At 42.7% G+C, this 25,249-nt stretch overlaps 1 protein-coding gene across 1 annotated transcript; it reads right to left on the bottom strand.

Moving 5' to 3' along the window:
- Window positions 1-354: 354 nt before the first annotated feature.
- Window positions 355-15,801, bottom strand: c1qtnf6b (C1q and TNF related 6b). The gene is made up of 3 exons (XM_079498648.1): window positions 15,649-15,801; window positions 10,348-10,527; window positions 355-1,507 (listed from the first exon to the last, which is right to left on the bottom strand). Exons 2-3 carry the CDS (start codon window positions 10,514-10,516, stop codon window positions 960-962), a joined length of 717 nt encoding a protein of 238 aa, XP_079354774.1. The 5' UTR covers window positions 10,517-10,527; window positions 15,649-15,801; the 3' UTR covers window positions 355-959.
- Window positions 15,802-25,249: the final 9,448 nt, after the last annotated feature.

The raw sequence follows: 25,249 nt of genomic DNA, 5'->3' as shown, positions 1-25,249 counted from the left end.
GGCTTTAAGTATTTACAGCGGCACCACAGTGTTTTCCTCTAGCAAGCTTCCCTGAGGATGGCAATGCAACTAATAGGAGCGGCATGGCCAAGCAGATGGCATTGGCATACAACAGATGCACCCACTGCTTCTGGAAGCTTTGGTTGTATGTTTCCAAAGAAAGACAGCCAATATTTTTTCCCTTTTTTGGATGGGGGGAAAGGGGGGGGGGGGGATACAGACAGTTTGGGCGTCTGAAATACAGTTTTCCCCATAGGTGTAGTGGTTTGGATTTACATTTGAAGAAATGTTCTAATGGTTTCCTTTTTCACTCAAGTTATCTTTAGTTACTCAGTCATCCACAATAAAGACACATTTGTAGAGGAATACTTTAAAGCAGTAAAGATAAAACAACACACGCATCAACTTTTTCTTTTGCCACAATATCGCAAGTTGAGTGGCTGAGGTTTTGGTCATAAAGACATGTGGACTATACAGCTATTTACATCATCCCAACTGCTCTGCAGTTTCACGTCTCCATAGCAACACATAACACTATAATACAGCCTTGAATCGATTATAGCACCTTAAAGTACCTCTAGGTTTCCATATGGTAGGATAGGTTAACTTGTCAGGTTGAGAATTGATGACACAATGTCTTACCTTAAGATTCATATAAGAAATATGAATTAATATTAGACATAGATATTAGGGAAATATAGTAACAAATTGTTTGTGATGAAGTAGTCCCCATTAAAGGGAACCCTTCCCGAAGCACTCTCTCCTCCTTGCTTGATGAAAGTAAATCTGTTGTTTTATCAAGAGACATCCAACTTCCCAACACCTCTTCTCTCTCTTGGAACAACCCATACCTCAGAGAATGATGATAAACCATTTTGGAATGTATTTTTCCAATACCTAACCATTATGCAGATAGCGTTTGTTCTTTTTTTTAAAAACAGCTCAGACGTACTCCGTCCTCACAGGAGGCTGGCCGCCACCAGGTTGCCATTGAAGGTGATGTAGATGTCCACGCCGTCGCTGTAGATGGCGTTCTCCCTCTCTCGCTTGTACAGCCTCACCCAGACCTCGTCGTTGAGCGCCAGGTTCAGCATGACGCTCTGGCTCTGCATGATGGACCTCTCGCTGGGCTGGGCGTACAGGATGACCTGCTCCTTGTCGTTGTGCATCAGGTGCAGGTAGGTCTCCTTGAAGTTCCACGTGTGTATGTTGATGTTGAACAGGTACACGCCCGGGACGTAGCAGTAGAACTTGCCCTTGAACATGTTGAAGTGCTCGTACAGGTTGACGAACACCGTGTCGAACACCATGGCCTGGTAGTAGTCCTCGCTGTGCAGAGACTTGCGTCGCCCCACCGAGAAGGCGGAGCGGGGTATCTTGCAGGCGTCTCCCGGGGTACCCACTGGGCCCTTGCTGCCTTTAGGTCCCATGGGTCCTTGGGAACCATGGGTGCCTTCTGGACCTAGCTTGCCAGGAGTTCCTTTGTCTCCCCGGTCGCCTTTATCACCTGAGGGGACAAGAAGAATCACATTATGTTATGCTACGGTTTTAAAAGGATTTATCTTTTTTACCCACTAGCGGTGCATGGGGGTCAATTAAAGGATGGTCGAACCATCCGTCCAGCACTTTGGTCCTTAGGTCCTATACTCCTATACACACCTGGTCCTTAGGTCCTATACTCCTATACACACCTGGTCCTTAGGTCCTATACTCCTATACACACCTTAGGTCCTTAGGTCCTATGGTCCTATACACACCTTAGGTCCTATACTCCTATACACACCTTAGGTCCTTAGGTCCTATACTCCTATACACACCTTAGGTCCTTAGGTCCTGTACTCCTATACACACCTGTCACAACACTTTGGTCCTTAGGTCCTATATTCCTATACACACCTGTCACAACACTTTGGTCCTTAGGTCCTGTACTCCTATACACACCTGTCACAACACTTTGGTCCTTAGGTCCTGTACTCCTATACACACCTGTCACAACACTTTGGTCCTTAGGTCCTGTACTCCTATACACACCTGTCACAACACTTTGGTCCTTAGGTCCTATATTCCTATACACACCTGTCACAACACTTTGGTCCTTAGGTCCTATACTCCTATACACACCTTAGGTCCTTAGGTCCTATACTCCTATACACACCTTTGGTCCTTAGGTCCTATACACTCCTATACACACCTGTCACAACACTTTAATTCAGTTGTGCCAAAGACTATACAACAGGAGATTGTCTATGGCAGATAACATACTGGAAATATGTTTGATTTAGGGGAGGGATGGTGCACACAGGAGGCACACATTTACTGTAAATAATCCCTATTAACGGCACGAGGGAGACATATGAGGATGAGATGCAATGCAATGCAATATTTTATTAATTTCCTTCCACAGAACATGATGTGAAAATAAAATGTGAAATATGCATAAGCCTATGTTCCTTTTTTTGAACAACTATTTGACGATGATCCCCCAATGCACAACAAACTGTAAAGATCAATCAAACCATTATTGCATTTGGAAGTGTATTACACATGCTAAAATGTTTATATAATGAGTAAAAAAGAACAGGGCGGGATTCGGGAATATGGGAATACATAGTGTACTGCACGATGTGAAACTACCACAACTACAAAAAATGCTGAATTAATAAACAGCTTCAGCTGCTTTGACCACTGTTTTTCAGATAGGGAATTGCAGTATCTCTCTTCCAATTTAGTCAAGTGGAACACTTGAGTAAATGTAAACAGGCTGCGAGTGCTGTGCTGACTCATCCCATCTTCCAGAGTCTAGAGATTAAATTAGATCCCATAGCCTGAGATGGTTGGCTGCAGTATCCAATAACTACCTAAACAGATTTCAATTCATATGTTACTCATTCCGACCAAAACACATACAAAGGATCCACTTGTGTGTCCTCGCTCCAAGCTCTTTGGCTCCTCGACAAGCAAATTATAAACGAGGTGTCAAACCTTCTTGTCTCTTCAGTTTTCTTCCGGTTATTTTGTGCTATTCCAATAAAAATGTCATCAACTCTGGCTTGCTGTGAATTCAGCAGACAATGAACAGCTCTATTCACGCATTAAGCCCATGGGGCTCAATCCCTAGTAGACACTTTGTACTGCGGAGCTGGCAGTGTCAAGTCTGTTGCATGTCAGGTCCTACTGAGTTGGACATTTCCATACAACCCCTACGGTTAATGTCTAAATAAGTGCTGTATAAGATCAGGGTTGCAGTTGCATTTGTGAAAGAAGCTTCTGTCTTGTCAGAAAAAGATGTCAACTCATATAAATGTCATCTTCATTTGTGAACCTGAAACAAACTGTATTCAGAGAAAAGGTCACCAAAAGGTAAGCCAGCAAGCAAGCACGGCACGCGCACCTGGATGGGTGTGCACATGAACATGCGTGCACTGCACGCACAGACAAGCATGCACACATTCAGGGCTCATTAATTCATTCCCTTTACTATTTTTTGTTTGTTTTCTTTTTTTGTGATGCATTGCAAGTAGTTTATAAGTAAAGATAGTCTTGACTTGACATGCCCTGGTTTTAACCAAAGGACTCTAACCAAAGGACATTATTCATTACTTTAAATGTTTTAGAAAAGTGTTGCTCATTGTGGAACTTGAAAAAACATCTCTCATGCTTTGCGTTAAAACCCAGATGTGTTGAAACTACTGTTGAAAGTACACAAACTATTCTGTGTGAATGTGAAAGAGGACATTGGTGAAAACTGTTCATTGCATGCATGCATGTTCCCAAATAAACCTCAGGGATTCATAGATTTCAACAATTAAACAAAACAGATAATATTGGTGAGCATAACTTAGGTGTTGGACAAAATGTGTGTGTGAATAAATGTTTTCCCTGATTTGTCTAGTTATGGAATTGGTTTAATCTGAACCCTTGAAACTGCATGGACCTACGCCCCCCTAGTGAGACCTTTCACTGTCGGGTGGAAAGAAGATGTTGGCTTGATGGCCCGGGTATCGGAGGAGACCGAGGCTTTCTTCACCCTCCCAATGACTGATTGTGGGGGTTAGCAGAGATGGAGTACTTGTAGAGAGGCTGGGGAATTGGCTTGACTAAATTGGGACTTGAAGGGGAGAAAATGTTTTTATTTTGTCTTGAAGGGGCATGTTTTGCACAATAACAGTCTTTTCATTATGTCTGCCCACAATCTCTGTGATTCATACAGTAGGCTACGTTTGTTTACCTCAGTCACTGATACTAAAATCTGATATTTTATTTTTTATTTTTTTCTATGAACCTGTGACTTGACAGACACCCATACTGTTATAAAACGAAAATAAAAAATGATTTTGAAAAGAAAGAAACTGCATGGACCTAATGCTGTACTGACTCCGGTATCTGACTGAGCAGGTCTAAGGAGTGTAATCCCTCCCATGCAGCGAGCCCTCAGAATCAGCCTTTAACACCTCTGCTCTGACTAATCCATGCTGGAAAGCTATAAGACCAAGACCTCTAGGCTTCCATGACCAACGGCATCAGAGCCCTCTGTTTCACAGAGACGTAGGTTAACGGAGGTGATCTGGTGTAATCCTCCCCTAAACATATCCAAAATTGAGCCTTATTTGGTCAATTGTGACCAATGACCACAGAGCCTTGAGGAGGAATCAATTTCCCTTAACCAGTGAGTATCAAACTTTTCTAATTTCAAAGGCTCCCAATTTGGTATGCTTTAACTCTGAGAGTGTACAAATGGACCAAAAGGGTCCATTTGGTTCCATTTGTACACTCACGAGTTACAGGACCCATAAGAGTTGCTACACCTGATAACCATATACGGATGATCATTTGGCCCTCCAATCAAATGACAGCTTCAGGTCCTGTCTTGACACTGCTTATCGCCACACATAGTTGAACTGATCCCAGTGTAAATGAAAATGTTCTCCCAGACCTATGTCAGATTTGATGTTAATCACCAAGGATTAGGTTAGGATTTGTATTTGGCTCCACAATGGACCCATGCACACTCCACAAGAAGAAATTATTAAATGATTTCACTTTGATTAAGTCACTCAAACTCAACGCACCTATGAAGAAGGCCAAAAGTAAAACCTTTGCAGTGTCTTTGCTCCACCAGCATGCTGAATCGCTACTCCACAGATTAGTGCCAGTTCAAATGTACTAGGGTGAGTACAGAATGTTATAGCTGTTTAGATTAACATTCTGTATGTTGTTAAATATACAGTATGATGCATATGAAGCATCAAAATATCCATTCAGTTGTACTTGGAAATGGATGAGCATTCTGCTAAGAGTTGGCCTGAGGTTTGGCTGTTGGCTCCCTATCTCGCCATGGTTATTGCAGAGAATCACTACAATGCTGTGAGAGCAAACCAAAGTGCACACACACATGCATGTACAATACAGACAAATACACAAGTTAATTCTGTTTGTTTTTAAGTGTGTGTGTGTGTGTGTGTGTGTGTGTGCGCGCGCGCGCGCGCGCGCGTGTGTGTGTGTGTGTGTGTGTGTGTGTGTGTGTGTGTGTGTGTGTGTGTGTGTGTGTGTGTGTGTGTGTGTGTGTGTGTGTGTGTGTGTGTGTGTGTGTGTGTGTGTGTGTGTGTGTGTGTGTGTGTGTGTGTGTGTGTGTGTGTGTGTGTGTGTGTGTGTGTGTGTGTGTGTGTGTGTGTGTGTGTGTGTGTGTGTGTGTGTGTGTTTGTCCATGCATGCATACGTGTGTGTGTGGGTGTGCGTGCGTGTGCGTGATTTCTGCCACATAAGCAGGTTGGGTGCCAGGTGAGAGAGCCTGTTGGGGCCTTCCTCCTCGCAGCACAGCTGCACATCAGTTATGCTGTTCTGCTGTACTCAGGGTTTCAGAGCAAGGTTAAACACAACACGGCTCCTCAGCCCCAGGGGTTAGCACATTATGAAGAAATGGAGCTAAAAGGTCCTATTTTCCAGTCTAACTGCCTAGACTTATGCACATTTGAGAGAGAGAGAGACAGAGAGAGAGAGAGAGTGTGTGTGAGAGAGAGAGAGAGAGAGAGAGAGAGAGAGAATGCGTGTTTGCATGTGTGCAGACAGACAGCGTGTGCGCGCGCGTGCGTGCATGTGCACTGCAAAGTTGAATGTGCAAAGTAGGGATATCCCGACTTTGTTCCTATCCGATCCTGATACCACAATTTCTGTGTTAGCCGATACCGATACCAAATACCGATACCAGAGAATAATATATATAATAATAAAAAAGAAAACAACATCTTATTTTGAAGTCCACCAACCGGGAATAGTGTTCATAGCTATCTAGCTATATATCTCGTGTTGTGTTTATAGCAGACTCCTCACTCAAATGTGCACTTGCAGTTTGGGCAACTCGAAAGCAAACTCCACATGTGTCAACCCCTTACCTCTGTGTCAGATCGGTGGTTAGACTGGCATATTTGCCGATATCGATATGACCAAATAAGGGCCGAACTTTTCCGATAGTCTCGGGACATCTCTAGTGCAAAGCCATATTTGTTATCTTTCTTATTCTTGGTTTAGAGTTAAGAGTGGTTGTAGGGTCAACAGCGGGTCAGAACATATTAAGAGTGGTTGTAGGGTCAACAGCGGGTCAGAACATATTTGGAATCTCCACTTATGACAAGGTCACCAGATAAAACAGATTGATGACACAGCATTTGGACTGCTCTGGTTGGCTTGGCCGCCAACACGCACATATTACATACACGTGTTTCCACAAAGCCCTGCTCCACTTTGATTGTGATGCTTGGACAGAAAAAAAGTCTGCTTTCATGCCTTTCCGCCTTTCTCTCTCTCTCTCTCTCTCTCTCTCTCGCTCGCTCTCTCTCTCTCTAGCTCTCTCTCTCTCTCTCTCTCTCTCTCTATCTCTCTCTTTTTCTCTCTCCTTTTTCTCATTGGCTCTAGGAAACTTGGATGCACTACACACACACACACACACACACACACACACACACACACACACACACACACACACACACACACACACACACACACACACACTATTTACATGTGTGTGCATGTAAACGCACACACAGAACACACAAATTGGCCCTTAATCATCCTGGTTACTAGATAAGCAAAGCAGATGTAACTCATACATGCTGTCACAGGCTTGGCCGGGTTGTCTGGGGTTATTGTGAGAGCAGTAAATTGATCATATTTCAGAATACCATGTTCATGCAAAGTACCATCCAACTTGCTACTGCAACCATAGCTAACCATTATTTTTTTTCTTTCATTTTTTTGCCCTTCTAATGATGGTGCTCTGACAGTGGTATTGTATTATGTTCTGTCAGTGTTCATGGTTCCATGCGTTGCCTATGGTGAAGACACATCACTGCAGCAGGAGCCAGCAAAACCAACCAAAAGTGTGCTGTGGGCGTGGAGTCGACTAGGCATATACACACGCGAGCCAAAAAACCAAAGGCGACCGGGCCTTTTCGGTAATTGCCCCCAAACTCTGGAATAGCCTCCCATTGCATATCAAATCCAGCCCAACCATCGAAAGCTTCAAATCATCCCTAAAAACTCACCTTTTCTCCATTGCCTTCAGCTCCTAGTTTCTGTGATCGTTTTAAACCTCTTTGTAATTGTTATTAGTAGGCCATTTGTTGTTATTGTATTTTTTCTTATTTGAAGTATTGCTAAACGTTTATGTTAATTTTGTATTTTATGATGTAATTTTTTATATGGAAAGCACTTTGGGTCAACTTCTGTTTTTTTTTTAAATGTGCCTCTGTAGACATTTTTAAAGCTCAGCTCAAGACCCACTTTTACACCCTTGCTTTTAATTGATTTATTTGTCTTTTAAAAAAAATGTTATTCATGTCCTCACTGTATTGTTTATGCCCTGCCTTTCTTTTCTTTTTTGTGTAAAGCACTTTGAGCTGCATTTCATGTCATGAAAGGTGCTATACAAATAAAGTTTTATTATTATTATTATTATTATTATTATTATTATATAAATAAAGGTGACTTGACTTGACTTGACACGGATATTCATATTCTGTGAATGTTTGAGAGGTATACACACACACCCAATGAAAAAAATATTGTAAAAATAAATACACCCGTGTAAAGTGAGGGGCGCTCTTATCATCATACATCAACATATACATCATCTCATTCCGGCCAGTCACAATCTGTGTGTTGGTCAATTGCTTGGTCTGGCCAATACTTTGTCTCAAAAACTTGATTAACACAATTCATGCTCCCCAGATGAAGAACTATTTTGATATTAGCGAATATAGCGATCCAATGAACTGTTCTCTAGCACCACCCTCAGGCCAACCTTTACATTTTTATCCCCATAGTGGCGAGGGTGAGGTTCTATGGACGGCGGGGTGAAGTTTCCTCTCTGGCCAGTGTGACAGCCCCAGAGCCTGTGGCCTTTCTGTGTGTTGACATTAAGGCTATGTAAATAAGGAAAGGAAATGTACGTCACTTTCCTGGTCGGGCAGCTACAGCTGGCAGATACATCGCACTGGGAGGGAAAATAGTGCTGAACATTTGATGGAAGGCACTCAAGTCAATACGGACATATCACACATTGTTTTCTGTAGTCTTGTTTTTGAGGGGCACTAGCCCCTCCTATATTCAGCTATAGTGTAGATTGTTGTGCTAACATAAACATTAAATGCCATTGACAATGAATGGAGAACTTACGTCATATGTGTCTGAGCAAATTGGTATTTTTGTGCTAACCCAAACATTGAATGCCATGGACAATGAATGGAGAATTCAAGTCATGTCGACAAATCATGTTACGTCATGATGATGTACCATAAGCCGGCCCCTCACTTCACACGGGTGTGATTTTTCCTTTTTGATATACATATATATTATATTGAGGTGTCTAGACAGCACAGAATAAGTTTAGTAGATGCAGTAAGTACTTTATGTGCTGACATCATGAGATGATCAACAGCCTGATTAACCAGCAGTTCTCACGATGACAGCCCATATACTTCCCAAGTATGTAGTTACTCCTCTCTCGTTAGATACCTCAATAGAATTGTGTGCATATCTAAAAACAAGAGATCAGATATAACGCATGATGTTTTATTTTCCTGAACTGATTGTCTGACAAAGGTCAGATAAAGGTCAAAATATAGTTTTTTCACCCGCTTGTCCACCTGGATCTCATTGATATCAATGCATTCCGTCAACCTCCAGTTCGCCTCCCAGGTGCGGCAATGGCTGCATGCCATGGCGTACAACGTTTCTATTCCTTTACATAGCCGTGTGTGTGTGTGTGTGTGTGTGTGTGTGTGTGTGTGTGTGTGTGTGTGTGTGTGTGTGTGTGTGTGTGTGTGTGTGTGTGTGTGTGTGTGTGTGTGTGTGTGTGTGTGTGTGTGTGTGTGTGTGTGTGTGTGTGTGTGCATGCGTTTGTGCGTGCACGCTCAGTCTGCATACGTGTGTGTGTCTGTGTGCGCATGAGTGTGCAGGTCTTTGGCTGGGTGAAGCTGAGGTGCCTTTGAGGTAATTGGGAGCACCTGGCCACTGTTTCCCTTTGTTCAGCCTGCAGTCGTCAGTGTGTGCAGGGTCCTTATACATATTTTTTCTGTTACACTGACTGACACCTCACATCACACTGCATCAACACACTCTCATACACCACTGATCCTCCTGACTAACACACCTCCATGTATTTGTCTCTTGAGTTATTTTAATGAATAAATGTACGTTTTCTTTTTTACTGAAACATGAAATATACCTACATATACCTTTTCAGCTGGCTCAGGGAAGAGGACGACCCTGCCATGCATAGTCCACTATAGATAGGTGAATGAACTGTATCTGTCTGTGGGCAGGCATATTCTGTGCCTGTGTATGCGTGAGTGTGTGCGGTTGTATGAGTTGAGGATTAGGTATCTGAAATGTATTTTTGAAATGCAATGTACTATTTTGTAATATAATGTATTCTGTAATGTTTTAATTTATTTCTGGACTCTTGGAAGATTAGCCGAAAGGCTAAAAGAGATCCAAATAAAAATCAAAAAATCAAACCTACAAAACGTGACACCTCTGTTTTGTTTTCCAGCAGACATTCTCAGTTAAAACAAAGAGAGAATATGTTTGATATTCTCTTCATCTTGGACATGGCCATCCATTATATGTACCCACACTGTTACCCACACCGCACCCTACCACAGTGCACTGCTAGACATGATGGGATCATCAAGGTACATAATAAGGTCAGTGCTCTAACAAGCCACCATGGGAACCCCATCACTAAAAGTCACTGAAGAGAAGGGAGTATACAGTAATAAGACTAGTCACCTTCCTATGTCATGTTGTACTGAATGTCCCCAGAGCGGCGGATCGGGGCTGGTCGTGTACCTTTGAGGATGGTCATGTTGATGACGGTGCGGACCTCCGGTATGTGTACGGTGGACGCCGGCGGCTCCAGGTGATCGCAGCACCGCCTGCAGATTCTGGCGGGAGGCCGGGAGGGGACACAGTAGGCCAGGGGGAGGAGCAATACCACAGACAGACACGCCTGCAACATGGCTATCACACCTGGGAGGGGAGAGAAGGCACGACAGAGGGAGAGGGGAGAAAAATGGGTAATGGGTTGGTGGGATCTATAGCCTGGTGGAACCACTGGACAAAATTTTCATTCTGCCAGAAGGGAGAGTCTGGTCTCTCTCGAGACGATGTACTCCGAACCAATTCTGGTCGGAGCGATTTGCGGCCATATGCGGCCGCTAGAGGCGGGATCAACGCGAGACTTATGAGATATTGAAGCTGTGCCACAGCGCAAATGTAAACACAACCTAACAAGACTACAACTCAAAATTATTATGGAGATATCAAATTTTTTCCCGCTGCTTCCGGGTTCAACGTTTCTGCTTGAGAGAGCCCAGATGCAGGCAGGAGGAGGGAACTCAATACTGCCGCAATCTGGCAGAGTCAGGTTAGGTGGGATCATGCTCCTAGTTCAATCTGTTGTCTTTTTGGTTTGTTGTATTATCTACAATTCCGCAAATTAATAGTATACAAAGTTTTATACATTTTTATACAACATTTCACCGAAACACACTGTTATATCACATTTGCGAGGCAGGTAGAATAGTGTAGAAACTACTGGTTCTCAATGTGGGCCCGGGGACCCCAGGGGTCCTTGAGGTGGTTTCAGGCGGTCCCCAGCTAAATAATAGAACCAATGGGACAGTTATAGGTCTGTAACACAGAGTGTACAATAAAATGTATCTGTCCCATTTGCACACTGAAAGTTTCATTCACATTTCACACTGAGGACCTTTACACTGAGGAAACTCATGGGGGCCCGGCGGGCGGCCCGCATATCAAACTAGAGGTCCTTGAAATTAAAAATATTGAAAATGACTGGCGTAGGCTATTTCTTGTCTCTGTCATTAGTGTAGCTCAATTGCCTTGTGAGAGTGTCCGCCCTGAGATTGGGAGGTTGGGGTTCGAGTCACACCGAGTAGTATACAAATGTGACCCAGCATCAATGGTTGTAATGGGGGTGACATACTAGAATCATGTCCAGGGGCTGTACTTACTGTATATCAAGCTGTGTCACACTACGGAAACAGGAGAGACTCCTTCGTTTTTTCTTAGTTAAAACAAAGAGAGAGAATATGGTGTGTACGACACAAACGTTGATATTCTCTCTATCTTGGACGTGGCCATCCATTATGTAGAATATGTATCCACACTGTTGAATATGAAAATATCGATAGTAACGAAACTCTCAGAGTCATCATGAGCTCACATTGGGCCAACATATGAAACGACATACTCACGCATCTCACACACACACACACACACACACACACACACACACACACACACACACACACACACACACGTCACACACACACACACACACACGTCACACGTCACACACACACACACACACACACACACACACACACACACACACACACACACACACACACACACACACACACACACACACACACACAGTTTAACAATTTATTTATGTCCACACACAGGGAAAGCCTCTCTTCCCAGTAAGCTGCTCATGGGAGGGGCCGTCAGGTTACAGCGTTGGCTGTTGGTAGATTCCACTGGTGAATAGTGCCTTCTTGTATGCAAGTTACATAGTCCACAGAAATTGCAAAACTACATTGACGATGGTAGTTACAACGGAGCAGTTTAACGTCATGTCCAGGATACACACACACACACACACACACACACACACACACACACACACACACACACACACACACACACACACACACACACACACACACACACACACACACACACACACACACACACACACACACACACACACACACACACACACACCATGGCTTCTTACCTGCATCTGTCAGTCTGAGCAACAATGCACATGGTTTTAGTTAACTGTCAAATTAGCGCACACACACACACGCACACACACACACACACACACACACACACACACACACACACACACACACACACACACACACACACACACACACACACACACACACACACACACACACACACACACACACTTCATACAGAGTGTGGTAATAGAGTTTGGCAGGGAAGTGGACATAGTGGGAGCTGTAACCAATCACTGAGTTACATCATCAGGCAGAGGGGTTAGCGTGAGGAGAAGAGAAAATCCACCAGAGAGAAACTGCTTCTCACTGTGAGCAGGACCCCAGGGACCCCTGTGGTCCGCAAGGACCTCAGGGGTCCCAGAGATGCAAATAAAGATGGGGTCCATGCACCTCATGCATATCAAATTGGGGTCCTGGAAATTAAAAGAAAGTGGTATAGTGGTATAGTTGACAATATCGAATTCTTGGATATCTGAGGTCTTTTAGAGTTAGACGACAGTGTTGTTCAATAACTACATCAACATTTAGGAGCCCTGGCTCCATGGACTAACCTGACTCCGCCAGACTGAACCCAGTGTACTCTCTGCTGCCCCATCAGGCGGAGTCAGGTTATCCATGGACTACATTTCCTTGAAATTAGTGGGATAAGTCTGAAGTATAATGGAGACCATGAGGTCATTGAGTCCCCAATTTGTTTTAGTTTTTTTCCCCCCATTATTGCTGTTTCTGAGAAAGAGAAGTTGTTGAGATGTTTTAAAAGTTCCATCTATACAGTAATGACATGAATAGGGACACCAGGTTGAAAGAGCCTTGCGTCCTCAATTATTTAGTATTATTAATATAACTTACAATAAACAAATACAATAAATGATATTTCCTGGCTAAATATTGAGGATAACACACACAAGTTATAAGGCTAATATTACCATTTGGCCCTCAACAGTCTGGGAAATTTGTGGAGAATTAATGAATGAATGAACCGGCATGCATGCTTTCTCCTTTCTCACTGACAGCTGTACTTTCTAGCCTATAGATCTGCAAATCAGACCACTCAAAACAGTGCTGCTCAGTGACTCAGTACCCTGTTCAAAATGTACTGTATATATGCATAACAAGTGGGGTGTGTAGCTGACAAAACGTGTGGTTGCTCTCGACAAAGTCTTTATTTAAGTAAGTAAGTAAGCCTTTATGTAGGCAAAAAGAATGCCAGCTGTGAACATAATGTTACCATGTCATGTGCGAGAGGCAAGCATATCGCAGAGGATTTAGTCAGCTAAATATCTTGAATTCTCTGGATTACACTGACTGCTGTATTGGAAACATACAGGCTGAGAAATGTGGTTTATAGAGTGGAGCACTTTAATTGTTTCCAAGAGTCAAGGGTGTGTAATTATATAGTATTGATTTTGATTGAATCCTATAGGGCACACTAATCAACCCTGGCTTTATGTAATGATTGCAGATCATTGCAGATTACAGTTTCCAGATGACTAGGAGGCATAATCAGTACAAATTGAAACAAATGATTTCTTGTCTCCCCGAAAACCTCAACTTGGTTTATGTTTTATGGTGGTTTATACTGGTTTATGATGCCACTGTGCCCAACCCTCCCCCCTATTGAAAATAGCTGATCTGCAAGTTCTCAACACAAGTACAATGCGTTGTGAATTTGCAGATGTGCTATTTTTGGCACACACATCATTTATGCTCCCCTCAGCTGTGTCCTTTGGAACTGAAATAACATAAGAATATAATAGGCCTAATATAGGAAACCCAAGTAAATCTTTCTTTCCTTCTTTAATGCTTTATATTGGTGTGTAGAGAGACAGGAAACCTAGAGCAGAGTGAGGAGAGACCAGTTAGTTCTCAAACTTTTTCATGTCAAGGAGTTCTAAATGAATGTTGATTTGGCCGCGGACCCCCATCTGCATGAGCCCATACAAGATTTGTAGTGTAAAAACAACTGTCAAAGATATTCAAACATTTTCGAGATTTATTTTTATAAATAGCCGCTGTATAGGCCAGGGTTAAAGTGGTTAAACCTATTTTGATATTAACTCATTTTGCTGGGGACCTCCTGGAACCCACTGAAGGACCCCATGGGGGGCCCCCGGACCCCACTTTGAGAACCCCTGCCTTAGACAACGGACCACCATAACTTGAGAGTGTACAAATGAAACGTGTCCATTTGGTTCCATTTGTACAGAGTTACAGCCCCATAAGGGTCCATTTGGTTTCTAAGTTTGCTGGGGGCCCCCTGGAACCCCCTCAAGGGTCCCTGCACCCCTCCACCGTGCACTGCTGCTGACGGGATCATCAAGGTACATAATAAGGTCAGTGCTCTAACAAGCCACCATGTTGGGCACCCGCCACCACCCATACCCAAGTCACTATGACTACTTTGCTAAATCTGCAAATAGACAAGACAGGATGGGGTGGGGAGTAGAGATGAGACAGATAAAGAGACAGACAGAGACAGAGGGAGAGAAAGAGGTTCTCTGGGGCTTTGCAGTGCTGGAGAAGAATGTTAACAGTAGCCTATACTATAGGGTTGATGGATAGAGCATGCATGGCTGTGTGTGAGAGAGCTGTTTATCCCATTCAGTATTTCTCTCTGCACTGTGATAAGAAAATAAAAAGAGTTCAAAGTTTCAGACTATGGAGTTCCACCACAATCACAACCAGAGATAAATTCCACTCACTCAGCATGTCAGCTGAGTATCAATCAATTCAAAGTATCAATATCTTGAACATAAATGATCTATTTTATTGCTCTTTTTACGCACGTTTAATTCACTGTACGAACTACGAAATGTGAAATAAAATTAGGCCTATAGGCACACGACCATTCACGGCACAGATGAGAACAAAGACGAAAACGCTTAATTGTGGGCTGCAATGTTGAATGACAGCTAACTCCCTGCAGGAAACGATGGATTAGGAGCCACGTCTGCAAAGTCGAATCAGTTTGGCAATTGGCACTAGTCCAATGAGCCAAATAAAGAACACACGTAGCCTATGATGCCTATCTGCATGTAAACTGTCATAGATCGTTCTTCGAGTATGACAGTTGAGAACAACTTCTCAAATATGCATGCTGCTAAAACACTGCTATGCGTGAACAACTTTTCTCTAAGCTATAGGCTACAAAAGAGTCAAAGACTGCGCTTTTGAAAGCTTGGCGAGCGCGCCTCCTTGGGCACTTTTCCAACTGCTTTTGTTGTAGACGTGTCGGTGGCAATAAATGTTATTTTTTTTTAAATGACGCTGCTATAAGGTTGAAATGATGTCAAAATGTGTAGTCACTTACCTTGTTGACTTTCATACGGCAGCGGTGTTCGCGCAAAGTAAATTAGACAGCTGCTTGTGTCAAACAGCTGGAAGCCCCCGGTGTGACAGAAGTTGTGCGCACGTTGCACATTGTCTCCCCTCTCTCTCTCTCTCTCTCCCCCCCCCCCCCCCCCCCCCTCTCTCTCTCTCTCTCTCTGTGCTCTTTTGCCTCCCAGCTCTTCTCTTCAACTTTCTTTCTTTAAGTTTTTTCATCAGCTGCTTAATCCTTCCTCCTCCATATATTACTCCCAACCTGCCCATCACCATTACTACAAAAATAGACGAGTGGGAAAACTAAGCAGACATGTAATATGTATGGCAGCTCATGTTTTCTCTCTCCATCCATAATGTTGTCAGTTAATGAATGGGGGATAGCCTATAAAGCTCTCCATCTGACCAACATGTGTTCCAAAGATAACTATACAGTATTTCTCATAAACCTATACCTGTGTTGACCATAAATCTCTCTCTCTCTCTCTCTGATCTTTCATATTTTCTCAGATCAACACTCTCTAATTTAGCTTCTCTGTGGCAGGGACGGATTAACCCCCACAAGGGCCCCTGGGCCCCCATAGCACGCGTGCACGCAACAACACACTCTCTTTGGGGCTTTTCCGGTTTTTTATCATATTTTTGACTTAAATCTGCTATAAGCAATAATATGTCAACATTTTAATTACTTTTTATTTTTTGGCATTCAGACAGCCAGCAATGAGTAAAACGCTCGGTGACACATCTAGGGGCCACAATCTGCATTCAAAGATGTTCCTATAGAAGCTTTGTCATTGGTCGAAAAAAAACCTGGTCGAAATGACTAACCAATCAGGAAGTAGACAGGCAAATCGACCAATGACAAAGCTTCTAGGCAGTTTCCCTGAAGGGCCCGGCTAATTTGGACCTGCTCTGTGGATCAATATAAACCCCAAAATATAACTTTTCATACATTGTCGTTTGTAAAACAACATTTCCCAATGTGACTATAGCAATTACCTTATACTGCTTGCATACACCATGGGGTTGAATCAGTTCACATCCTGTTAGTAAAAAAAATGCAATGGTTGGCATTTTTCCATATTCTGAGCCTTGGCAGTGAGCCTATATACTCTGGCCTCTAATTGGTTAAAAATCCCTATGCGCGATACAGTGCATTTATTTGGAAGTAATACATAGCACAACATTCCTCCCCATTAAGAAGTTTTTGCCAGCTGCACTCAGTGAAATGCTTCAGTGAATCCTTTAGCCATGCTACATTTACAGCAACAGGTAATAAAAGGCAAGTCAGGGGATATTTCATTATTGGACAGTACTATTGTAGGACACACACACACACACACACACACACACACACACACACACACACACACACACACACACACACACACACACACACACACACACACACACACACACACACACACACACACACACACACACGCTGTTATCCAGAGCGCTGTTGACCACATCTTCTGTAGCAGATCTCCTGGACAGTGGAACAATTTGACAGTTGGGGTTTCACCCTTCCTGCTGATTGTATTAGTTTACTTTTATTAATTTACTTCAGTTCAAACGTATGATGAAATGGATTTGCCACCTCATAGAAGAGCAGAGGATAGGTCACATTGGTAATCCACTGGGGCATGGTACATAGTGATCTTCCATTTTGTTAGGTTAATCTGAAGACTCACCTCTTCAGACTTCACCGTAGCACTTCCCATGGCACATGTCCTGCTGTGCATGTTGTAGACAGATGCCATGTTCATTTGTTGACCTGGCATCTCCTATAGTTTGTATAGTTTCAATGTACAGATTATTTATTTTTAGATATATGCCTCTTTAGAATGATGATAGGTTCTTAGTTTATACCTGCTAAATTGTAAATTGTTAGTGAGGTGCAATTGTTCATTGCATTTATCATACTTCATACTTTCATGGAAGAACCACCATGTTTGTGAATCAACCTGGAATCAACCCTATATGGATTGGTTTGACATGAGGCATGCAGAAGTGAACACATATGTGTGTCATGGGGCAGTCCGTAAATGGTAAATGGTGCATTTATATAGCGCCTTTATCCAAGGCGCTTTTCATAGTGCATTACATTCACCCATTCACACACACTGATTCTGGCGGAAGCCATGCAAGGTACCAACCAGCACATCGGGAGCAATTTGGGGTTCAGTGTCTTGCCCAAGGACACTTCGACATGTAGACAGGAGGAGCCGGGATTCGAACCGCCGACCCATGGATCATTGGACCACCTGCTCTACCTCTTGAGCCACAGTCCATGCCCTATACACACAACCTAGGACCTTGCACACACACACCATCAGCTGAGTCACATGACTATAATTGCATTTGTGTTGCATGTTTCATACATTTGTACAAATTAAAAATTTAAGTAATTTAACACAATGATTGAAACCGTTTTAAATATGTTTATTTAATGACACTGAATGTAAATTGTTGTTGGTCACCTGCAGTGCTGGAAATCTGTTGATTGGAATGGGCCAAGTACTGTAGAGGAGGAGGGGTGTTTGTTCATGTTAGTATGTTTTGTCTTATTTATATTATACTCTGTAAATTAATTGGCGCCGGGGAATAAGTTGAAGTTATTTCAGTCTGTTATGATTAATAATAAATGTGTAAGATAACTCATAGGCCTTAGTTAGCCAGGTCTGAGTTAATTGGTTACCACTTACTGATCATGTGATATGGTTTATCCCACCTGTTTAAAGCCAGACATGCTACAGGTAAGGAGAGGTCAGTCAGTGTTGCTTGGGGCTAGTAGGTGACAACACCAGTGGAGACCTACCTGTTAGATAGAAAGGGCATTGCCTGAGTGTTATTTTCTTACATCTTGGTTTGTTGTTTTTCCTAAGTTTAGTTGTCAAGTGTGTATTACTAAATTCCTATCTTTGTATTTGGCCAGTATTGTTTATTTTTGTATTGTCACCAAGTTTGTTACTTGTTTGGAGGTAAATAAAATACCCGAAAATGTACTACCTGTCTACTTTGTGGAGCCTCGTGCCATCAGCCAGCCTTTCCACAACGTGAATATTGACAATCAATATCCAGAGGTGAATATAGAGTGTGTTTTTCCCTGCATGTGTTTGGTATTTTGGAGTTTTGCTGTGTAGCGGTGTGGGATTCACAGAGAGATGCAGTGTGTCGTTCGTAGATCAGCAGAGCACTGCAATTTTGGCATAAACGAGTACCATGACTTGTGTCGCCCACAATATAGTCCACTAGTCCAGCAGCCGACAGGCTTCTTTTGTTTAAAGTGGGAAATTTGGTATATAGTCTTATTAGCCTAAAATATTGTCTATATACTGTACATACATTCATGAATCCACTTGCTGACCGGCTGTCAGTATTGAGCAATTGTTTTTACAGGGGTTTCTTATGACCCTACCATCCTATGGCAGGCAAAATTGTCAAAAATGTCAAACCTTCCGTATGCTTTAAGTACGGTTAAAGTAGGGTTTTCATGATTCTGAATCCATTCCAAGCATTAGTTTTGCACAAAAACACTCCTTGGGCTAAAAACATGACAAATGTGATGAGGTCAGCACATGTTATCATGAAAACCCCCTAGTTTGACATGTCACGTGCTACTTAAAGCAAAAGGAAAGTTTGACATTTTTGACATTTTTGCCTTCCATAGGATGTTAATGGTAGCGTCACAAGAAACCTCTATAAAATAATTGCTCAATACTGACAGCCGGTCAGCAAGTGGATTCATGAATGTATGTATATAGACAATATTTTAAGCCAATAAAATACTATATACCAAATTTCCCACCCGTCCACCTCGGCTGCCGGACTATACTGGTGTATAGTGAGAAGCTTGCTCATCCATTGCTATTTAGTACAGTTAAGTTGGCGGAGGCACACACGCATACGTCTCTAGATGTCTCTAGAATTCTACACACGCTTCATATGTTATGCTTGTCCGTTTCACTTTGGTATGAATTTCTCAAGCTGGAAAACATAATTTAACATGTTTGTCACGCATTCTAACCCACCAGCAAATCTATTATGAGGAGAATATTATAGGACCTTTCCAAAATAAAAGGATTTAGTTAGTGAACCAGATAGATTGCACAGCTATTGGTTCTGTTTGGCTCATCACTAAACCATTTTCTTAACAACTTAAACCTTATATACTGTGTTAACCGCTATTGCTATTCTTGCCTATTTTCAACAATTTTAGCAGAATGTTCACTTATGTGTTTTGCTACTACTGTATATGGTTACTTGCGTGTTTAAAACATGGAGTATGGACACGGATGGACAGTCCAGTGGACTTTCAGCCGGATTTTGCCTTTCATAGTCCAGTGTAATCAAAGCATAGTCATCGCTTACCAGACCCTTTGTAGGCATTTTCCATGGACAAGTGACAGGTCACATGAGCAGGTATAATAGAATCTTTAGAAATTTGAATGCCAATCTGTACTATAATAATGTCTGTTCTATCTATTTGGAGCGATACAAGTAGAGTGTTAACTTCACAGCAGGAGTGTTGTCACAGCTCCTGTTACTGTCATTAAGCACCTATAGTCAACAACTGTTCCAAGGTCTATTTCCACTACTATTGACGTTGTCTATAAGTGTAACATTCCTGTATCCTTATAAGACCAGGGGTGCTTTCCCCCTGCTGGGGCCCGAGCCTTGGCCAGGAGGCAAAGGCTAAGATGCTGTTAATATTATTGTCAAAACTTCACCCTGTTTGGTTATTAATATTTTCACAGTAGTACACATGGATGCACTGCTGCGCAGACCTTCTATAGCCTAGGCGGACATAATGATCAGGGTCCTCTATATATCATAATAGTTGGATTTTACTGTGTAAACATGCGTGGTGGCTGAACGGATTGCGGAGCGTTCTTGATACCGGAAGGTCGCCAGTTCGAATCAGCAGTCCGACCGCTGAAGTGCCCTTGAGCAAGGCATTGAACCACTACCATGAAATGTTCTATGGGCAGGGCCTGGCTGGAAACAAGTTCTTGAGCTTAGCCCAGATACCCTGGGTAAATATAGTAACTTTGCTTTGGTCCCACTCCTAACTCCAGTCTTGGACATCGCCGACTCCCAGTATAGGTTTCATATTTTGTGAACTTGTAGATTGGCTTTTATACACACACACACACACACACACACACACACACACACACACACACACACACACACACACACACACATGACACGCAGTACAATATATATAGGGCTTAGTGCTCATGAAATGTCCCTCTTCTTGTTTTGTTTCATTCTTTGTTACAAATCGAACCCTGGAGGCAGCTGTAGAGGAAATAGGAGAGACAATAAATAAGTGATTGGTGAAATGTAACATAAGTAAGATTGAATTTATAGACCTTCTGTTTTTAATTACTTCCTGTCTTTAACCCCCCCTCCCCCCACCGAGAAAATAACAACATGATTCTGCAATGGAATTAGTTTACTCAATGTCAGTTGCTGTTCTCCTTATGCTGCAACCCCCCACCCCTCTCTCTCTCTCTCTCTCTCTCTCTCTCTGTCCTTTAAAGGTCTTTGTAGTGTTGTCTCCAGTGTGGCAGTGTTGTGTTGGAGGTAGTGGTACATGTGGTTCCATCTGGGAAAGCTCAACATGAAGGCAGAGCAGACGGATGGTTTGAGGGGGAGAGGGTGTGTGTGTGTGTGTGGTAAAACTTGGGAAGGGGGTGCTGTATGTTTCCATAATTCAGCGCTCTCTCTCTCTCTCTCTCTCTCTCTCTCTCTCTCTCTCTCTCTCTCTCTCTCTCTCTCTCTCTCTCTCTCTCTCACAAAAACGACTTGTCTATGTGGGTGGGTTGGGGAGAGCACTGCACAAAGATGATAATTTTGTGAAAGACGGGAGAGGGGAAGATGATTACAGAGAAGCAGCTTATCTAAGAGCTTTTGTACAAACACAAACACACACACACACACACACACACACACACACACACACACACACACACACACACACACACACACACACACACATAATGTGAATTCATGACTATAATTGTTTTTCGTCACAGTTAAGGCACTATGCTTCCAATTCACTTTCCCACTCTACTGTATAATTGTGTACCCAGTTCAGTTCAGTTCAACTCCGCATTCTTTATACCGTAGGCATGATATGAAGGTTCAGAATGTCTGTCATTATCTCTGATAATTTACCGCACTGTAAAATCCGTAGGATGAAATGGACACTCAGGACTTTACTGTAGTGTGCGTATAGGTTGTTTGAGTTTCATATCTCTGGGGGACTCGGAGTGTAAATCATTGATGATGATGAAGGACTTTAATTTACTGCGGCAGCATGTCTCTGGGGTGCGTGCTGCTCTGGCACCAGCCATTACACTATTACTCCTCTTTGTTGAAATCACTGCTGTGTCTGCCTCTGGATCTGGATGTCTTGCCCCACTGCTCTGTCTCCAACTAACTACCCGTTTGTTTGTCCTGCTCTTGTTTGTGTCTCTGTATCCAGCTCACTATCTATCCTCCTGTCTGTCTGTCTGTCTGTGACCTGTCTCTCTCTCTCTCACCAAAGAGTCTCTCTTTCCGATTCTCTCCCTCTCTACTACTCCCCCCCCCCCCCCCCCCCCCCCCCCGTCTCACTGTAACATTTTTCATGTTTTACAGATTCCTGAAAAGGGAAATATTTTGCAACCTCAGTAACTCTTCATTCATGAGACAGATGGCTATAAACCTTGAAAGAACCTTCAACAGGCCCATTCAGCTTCATCAGGCGTAACGCTACGTACATATTCTCATGTCTCTCACTGTATTTGACCGATTCACAAGAAACCTCCCTTCCATTGTGTGGTATTTGAATTCATTTGAAAATAATTGGCAAACATTTTATGTTATTTTATGTGGGCCTATGTATGTACATCCCGTCACAAGTAGACTCTCATATTGTTATAGTAGGGGTAAATGGTGCATTTATATAGCGCCTTTATAGGTGCTTTTACATAGATTGTGCATCAATTCACGCACACATTCATCCACCTCGCAGGTACCATCCGGCCACTCTACCCCTGAGCCACCGCCGCCGGGTGTAACTCATGACCAGCTCATGACCTCAGCTGCCTGACTCGGTGACAAAACATTTATCTGCATATTGATAACCATGACACGATGATTGTCCACTACTGTATCAGAGGAGCTGCAATATGATATGAGATGTATGCTTGTTCCTGATGTGCTTAGCTTCGTTTTTCATAATCTGCTAGGGACGTCATAGATCCACTGTCCTTACAGTATATATTTGTCTGTGTGTAATAAACGTCAGAAGATATGTGTAATACATCGCTGTGTTGGCATCTGTTCTCCACCCCTTCGACTCGACTGATCCTCACTCCATTTTAGATTGAGACTTCTAGAGGCCTTATAGATGGTCGCCCAAAGATCACAACAGTAACGATACACTATACACACACTATCGATTTTAATCGAAGTATATCGATATGTAAATAGCCTAGCAACATATCTTATATCATTTCACTTTGTATCATATCGTTTTGCAATGCAAATAATCGGTATCAAATCGTTTTGCAGTGCAAATAAGCGATTGTAAGAGGGGTTTAATTACTTTTCCATTCAATATCACTAAACTGGATCTATCGATATGTGTGTATTCTCTGTTTATGTCAAGTTGCGGGTTTGACCATATGTGTTCAAGATATAGTGCCCCAGAAAAGACCCAGCCACAACAACTCTGCTAATCGTGCTTAGTTCTATTGGTACAGTAGGTTGTGTGTTTTGCCAAGTGGGAGAATCACTACACATCAAATCGAATTTATTCAAGGAATATATTTCTTAGTTACACCATTTGACCGAAGGACAATGCCTTCCCAATGTTTCCTGTAGCCACTTTACAGGACAATTTGCTATACTAAACACCACATTGTGATTTGTGCGGCTTTGTTCAAAATCTTCATGCGCAATAACTTGCTACTGACAGCTAAAGATTGGACAGGAAGGCCAAAGCCATTATTACTGTCTTGTTAATTTGTCTGAGTTTGCTTGTGCGCTCGTGCGCTCCATCAGTGACTTTGTGTACTGCTATCTTCTTTTTTGGTTCTCCTTCTTACCATCCTCTATCTTCCTTCCTTCCTTTTTTTGCATCCTTCTCTCTCTTTGACTCTCAAATATCCTCTGCAATCTATTGCAATCTAATTACTTCAGTCTACTGCGATCAGTGTCCGCGTCAGGAGACTGGATGCTGGACAGACTGACTGACTGATCAAAGCACTTGTTCATTAAGCTTAAATTGTAATAGGCTGCTCTCTCTTTGTCTCTGCTCTGAGCTCTGTCCCTGTTAAGCCTGAACACGGCACGTTGTGAGCTTGTAGATCTTGTATTTTACTATTTTCGGCACGTGACACCATCATTAGACGAAGCGTGAATTAAGCATCTATTCAGTATCCCTGTGTCTGTGCCTTTGCTCTGAGCTTTGTCCTAGTTTCTCTGAATGTCTCTGCACCCACTCCCTAGAAGAGATGGAGAAAGTCTCCCGTGTGTATTCTGAGGAAGGGGAGATGAAAGATTGATTTTGTATTATTTCCTTTCACTCACACACGCACACACACGCACACACACATAACAAGAGTGATTGGTCATACTGTCAGGGGTCCAAGGAACATTATGTTTCGCTACTTCTTGATAACTTCTTTCATTACCTCCACACTGCGTGTCCACACGCATGCGTGTGTGCGCGCGCGTGTGTGTATGTGCGTGCGCGCCCACCCACCCTCTTTTAAGTGTCCTGTCATCTCTCTCTGTGTTTTTATTTCTCTCCCTCCTACAGTCTCTCAACATGGTTCCCTTCACCCCTACACTCACTCAGCATGACTCAATTGATCGCCACACCTCAGCCCCCTTGTTTTCCACACGTTCTTGTCTTTCAACCCCCTCCTCCTCCACAAGTCTCTTAACCTTGACTCAAAATTTCACTGTATTTTCATGATATCTGTCTTTCCTGACCTCTCTCTCTCTCCACACTCCCTCTCCAACTCATGCTGTTGATAATTGCACAGAGATTTTTTTTCCTTGCCTCTTTTCCTCTCTTTTAGTGGTGGAAAGTACATTTACTCACATTTATATTATTGAACAATATTAAAAGGACTGGGAGCAATAATTAAAACTTCAGAAAAACGTAAAAATGCAGGATTACATATACAACAGGTAGCCTAAACATGCGTGTGCATACATATAATATAACACTTAAACTCATATGCACATAATATAAAACACTAAACTAAATATAAACTGTAATGTAGTAGTATGTGATTGATGCCAAAAGGTGACACGAATAGTCTGCTCTTTAAAGGGTCAAATTGAGGATTTTTCTTTTTGCTTTGGCACTATTACTACTTTTACTTCAGTAAACCGATCAGAGTACTTCTTCCACGCTTTCTCCCTCTCTTTCTCTGTCTTTATTTCCTGCCAGGCCTCTGGACTCCCCAAACACCCTCCTCTTCTCTCTCTCTGCCCGTATACCACTCTAACCACTATTCCCAAGATGATGACGACCACAATGAAAACACACACCGCCCTCAGTAGGGGAAGAGGCG

This window comes from Electrona antarctica (genome assembly GCF_951216825.1).
Source record: "Electrona antarctica genome assembly, chromosome: 4".
In the NCBI taxonomy this organism is placed as follows: domain Eukaryota; kingdom Metazoa; phylum Chordata; class Actinopteri; order Myctophiformes; family Myctophidae; genus Electrona; species Electrona antarctica.
This window is presented reverse-complemented; position numbering and strand designations above follow the sequence as displayed.

What these genes read in the sequence shown, in the direction of transcription:
- c1qtnf6b (XM_079498648.1), bottom strand. Translation starts at nt 10,516, where the DNA reads ATGTTGCAGGCGTGTCTGTCTGTGGTATTGCTCCTCCCCCTGGCCTAC. An exon ending in CAACATGACCATCCTCAAAG is followed by an intron (nt 1,508 to 10,347) that starts GTACACGACCAG and finishes TTGTCCCCTCAG; the next exon opens with GTGATAAAGGCGACCGGGGA.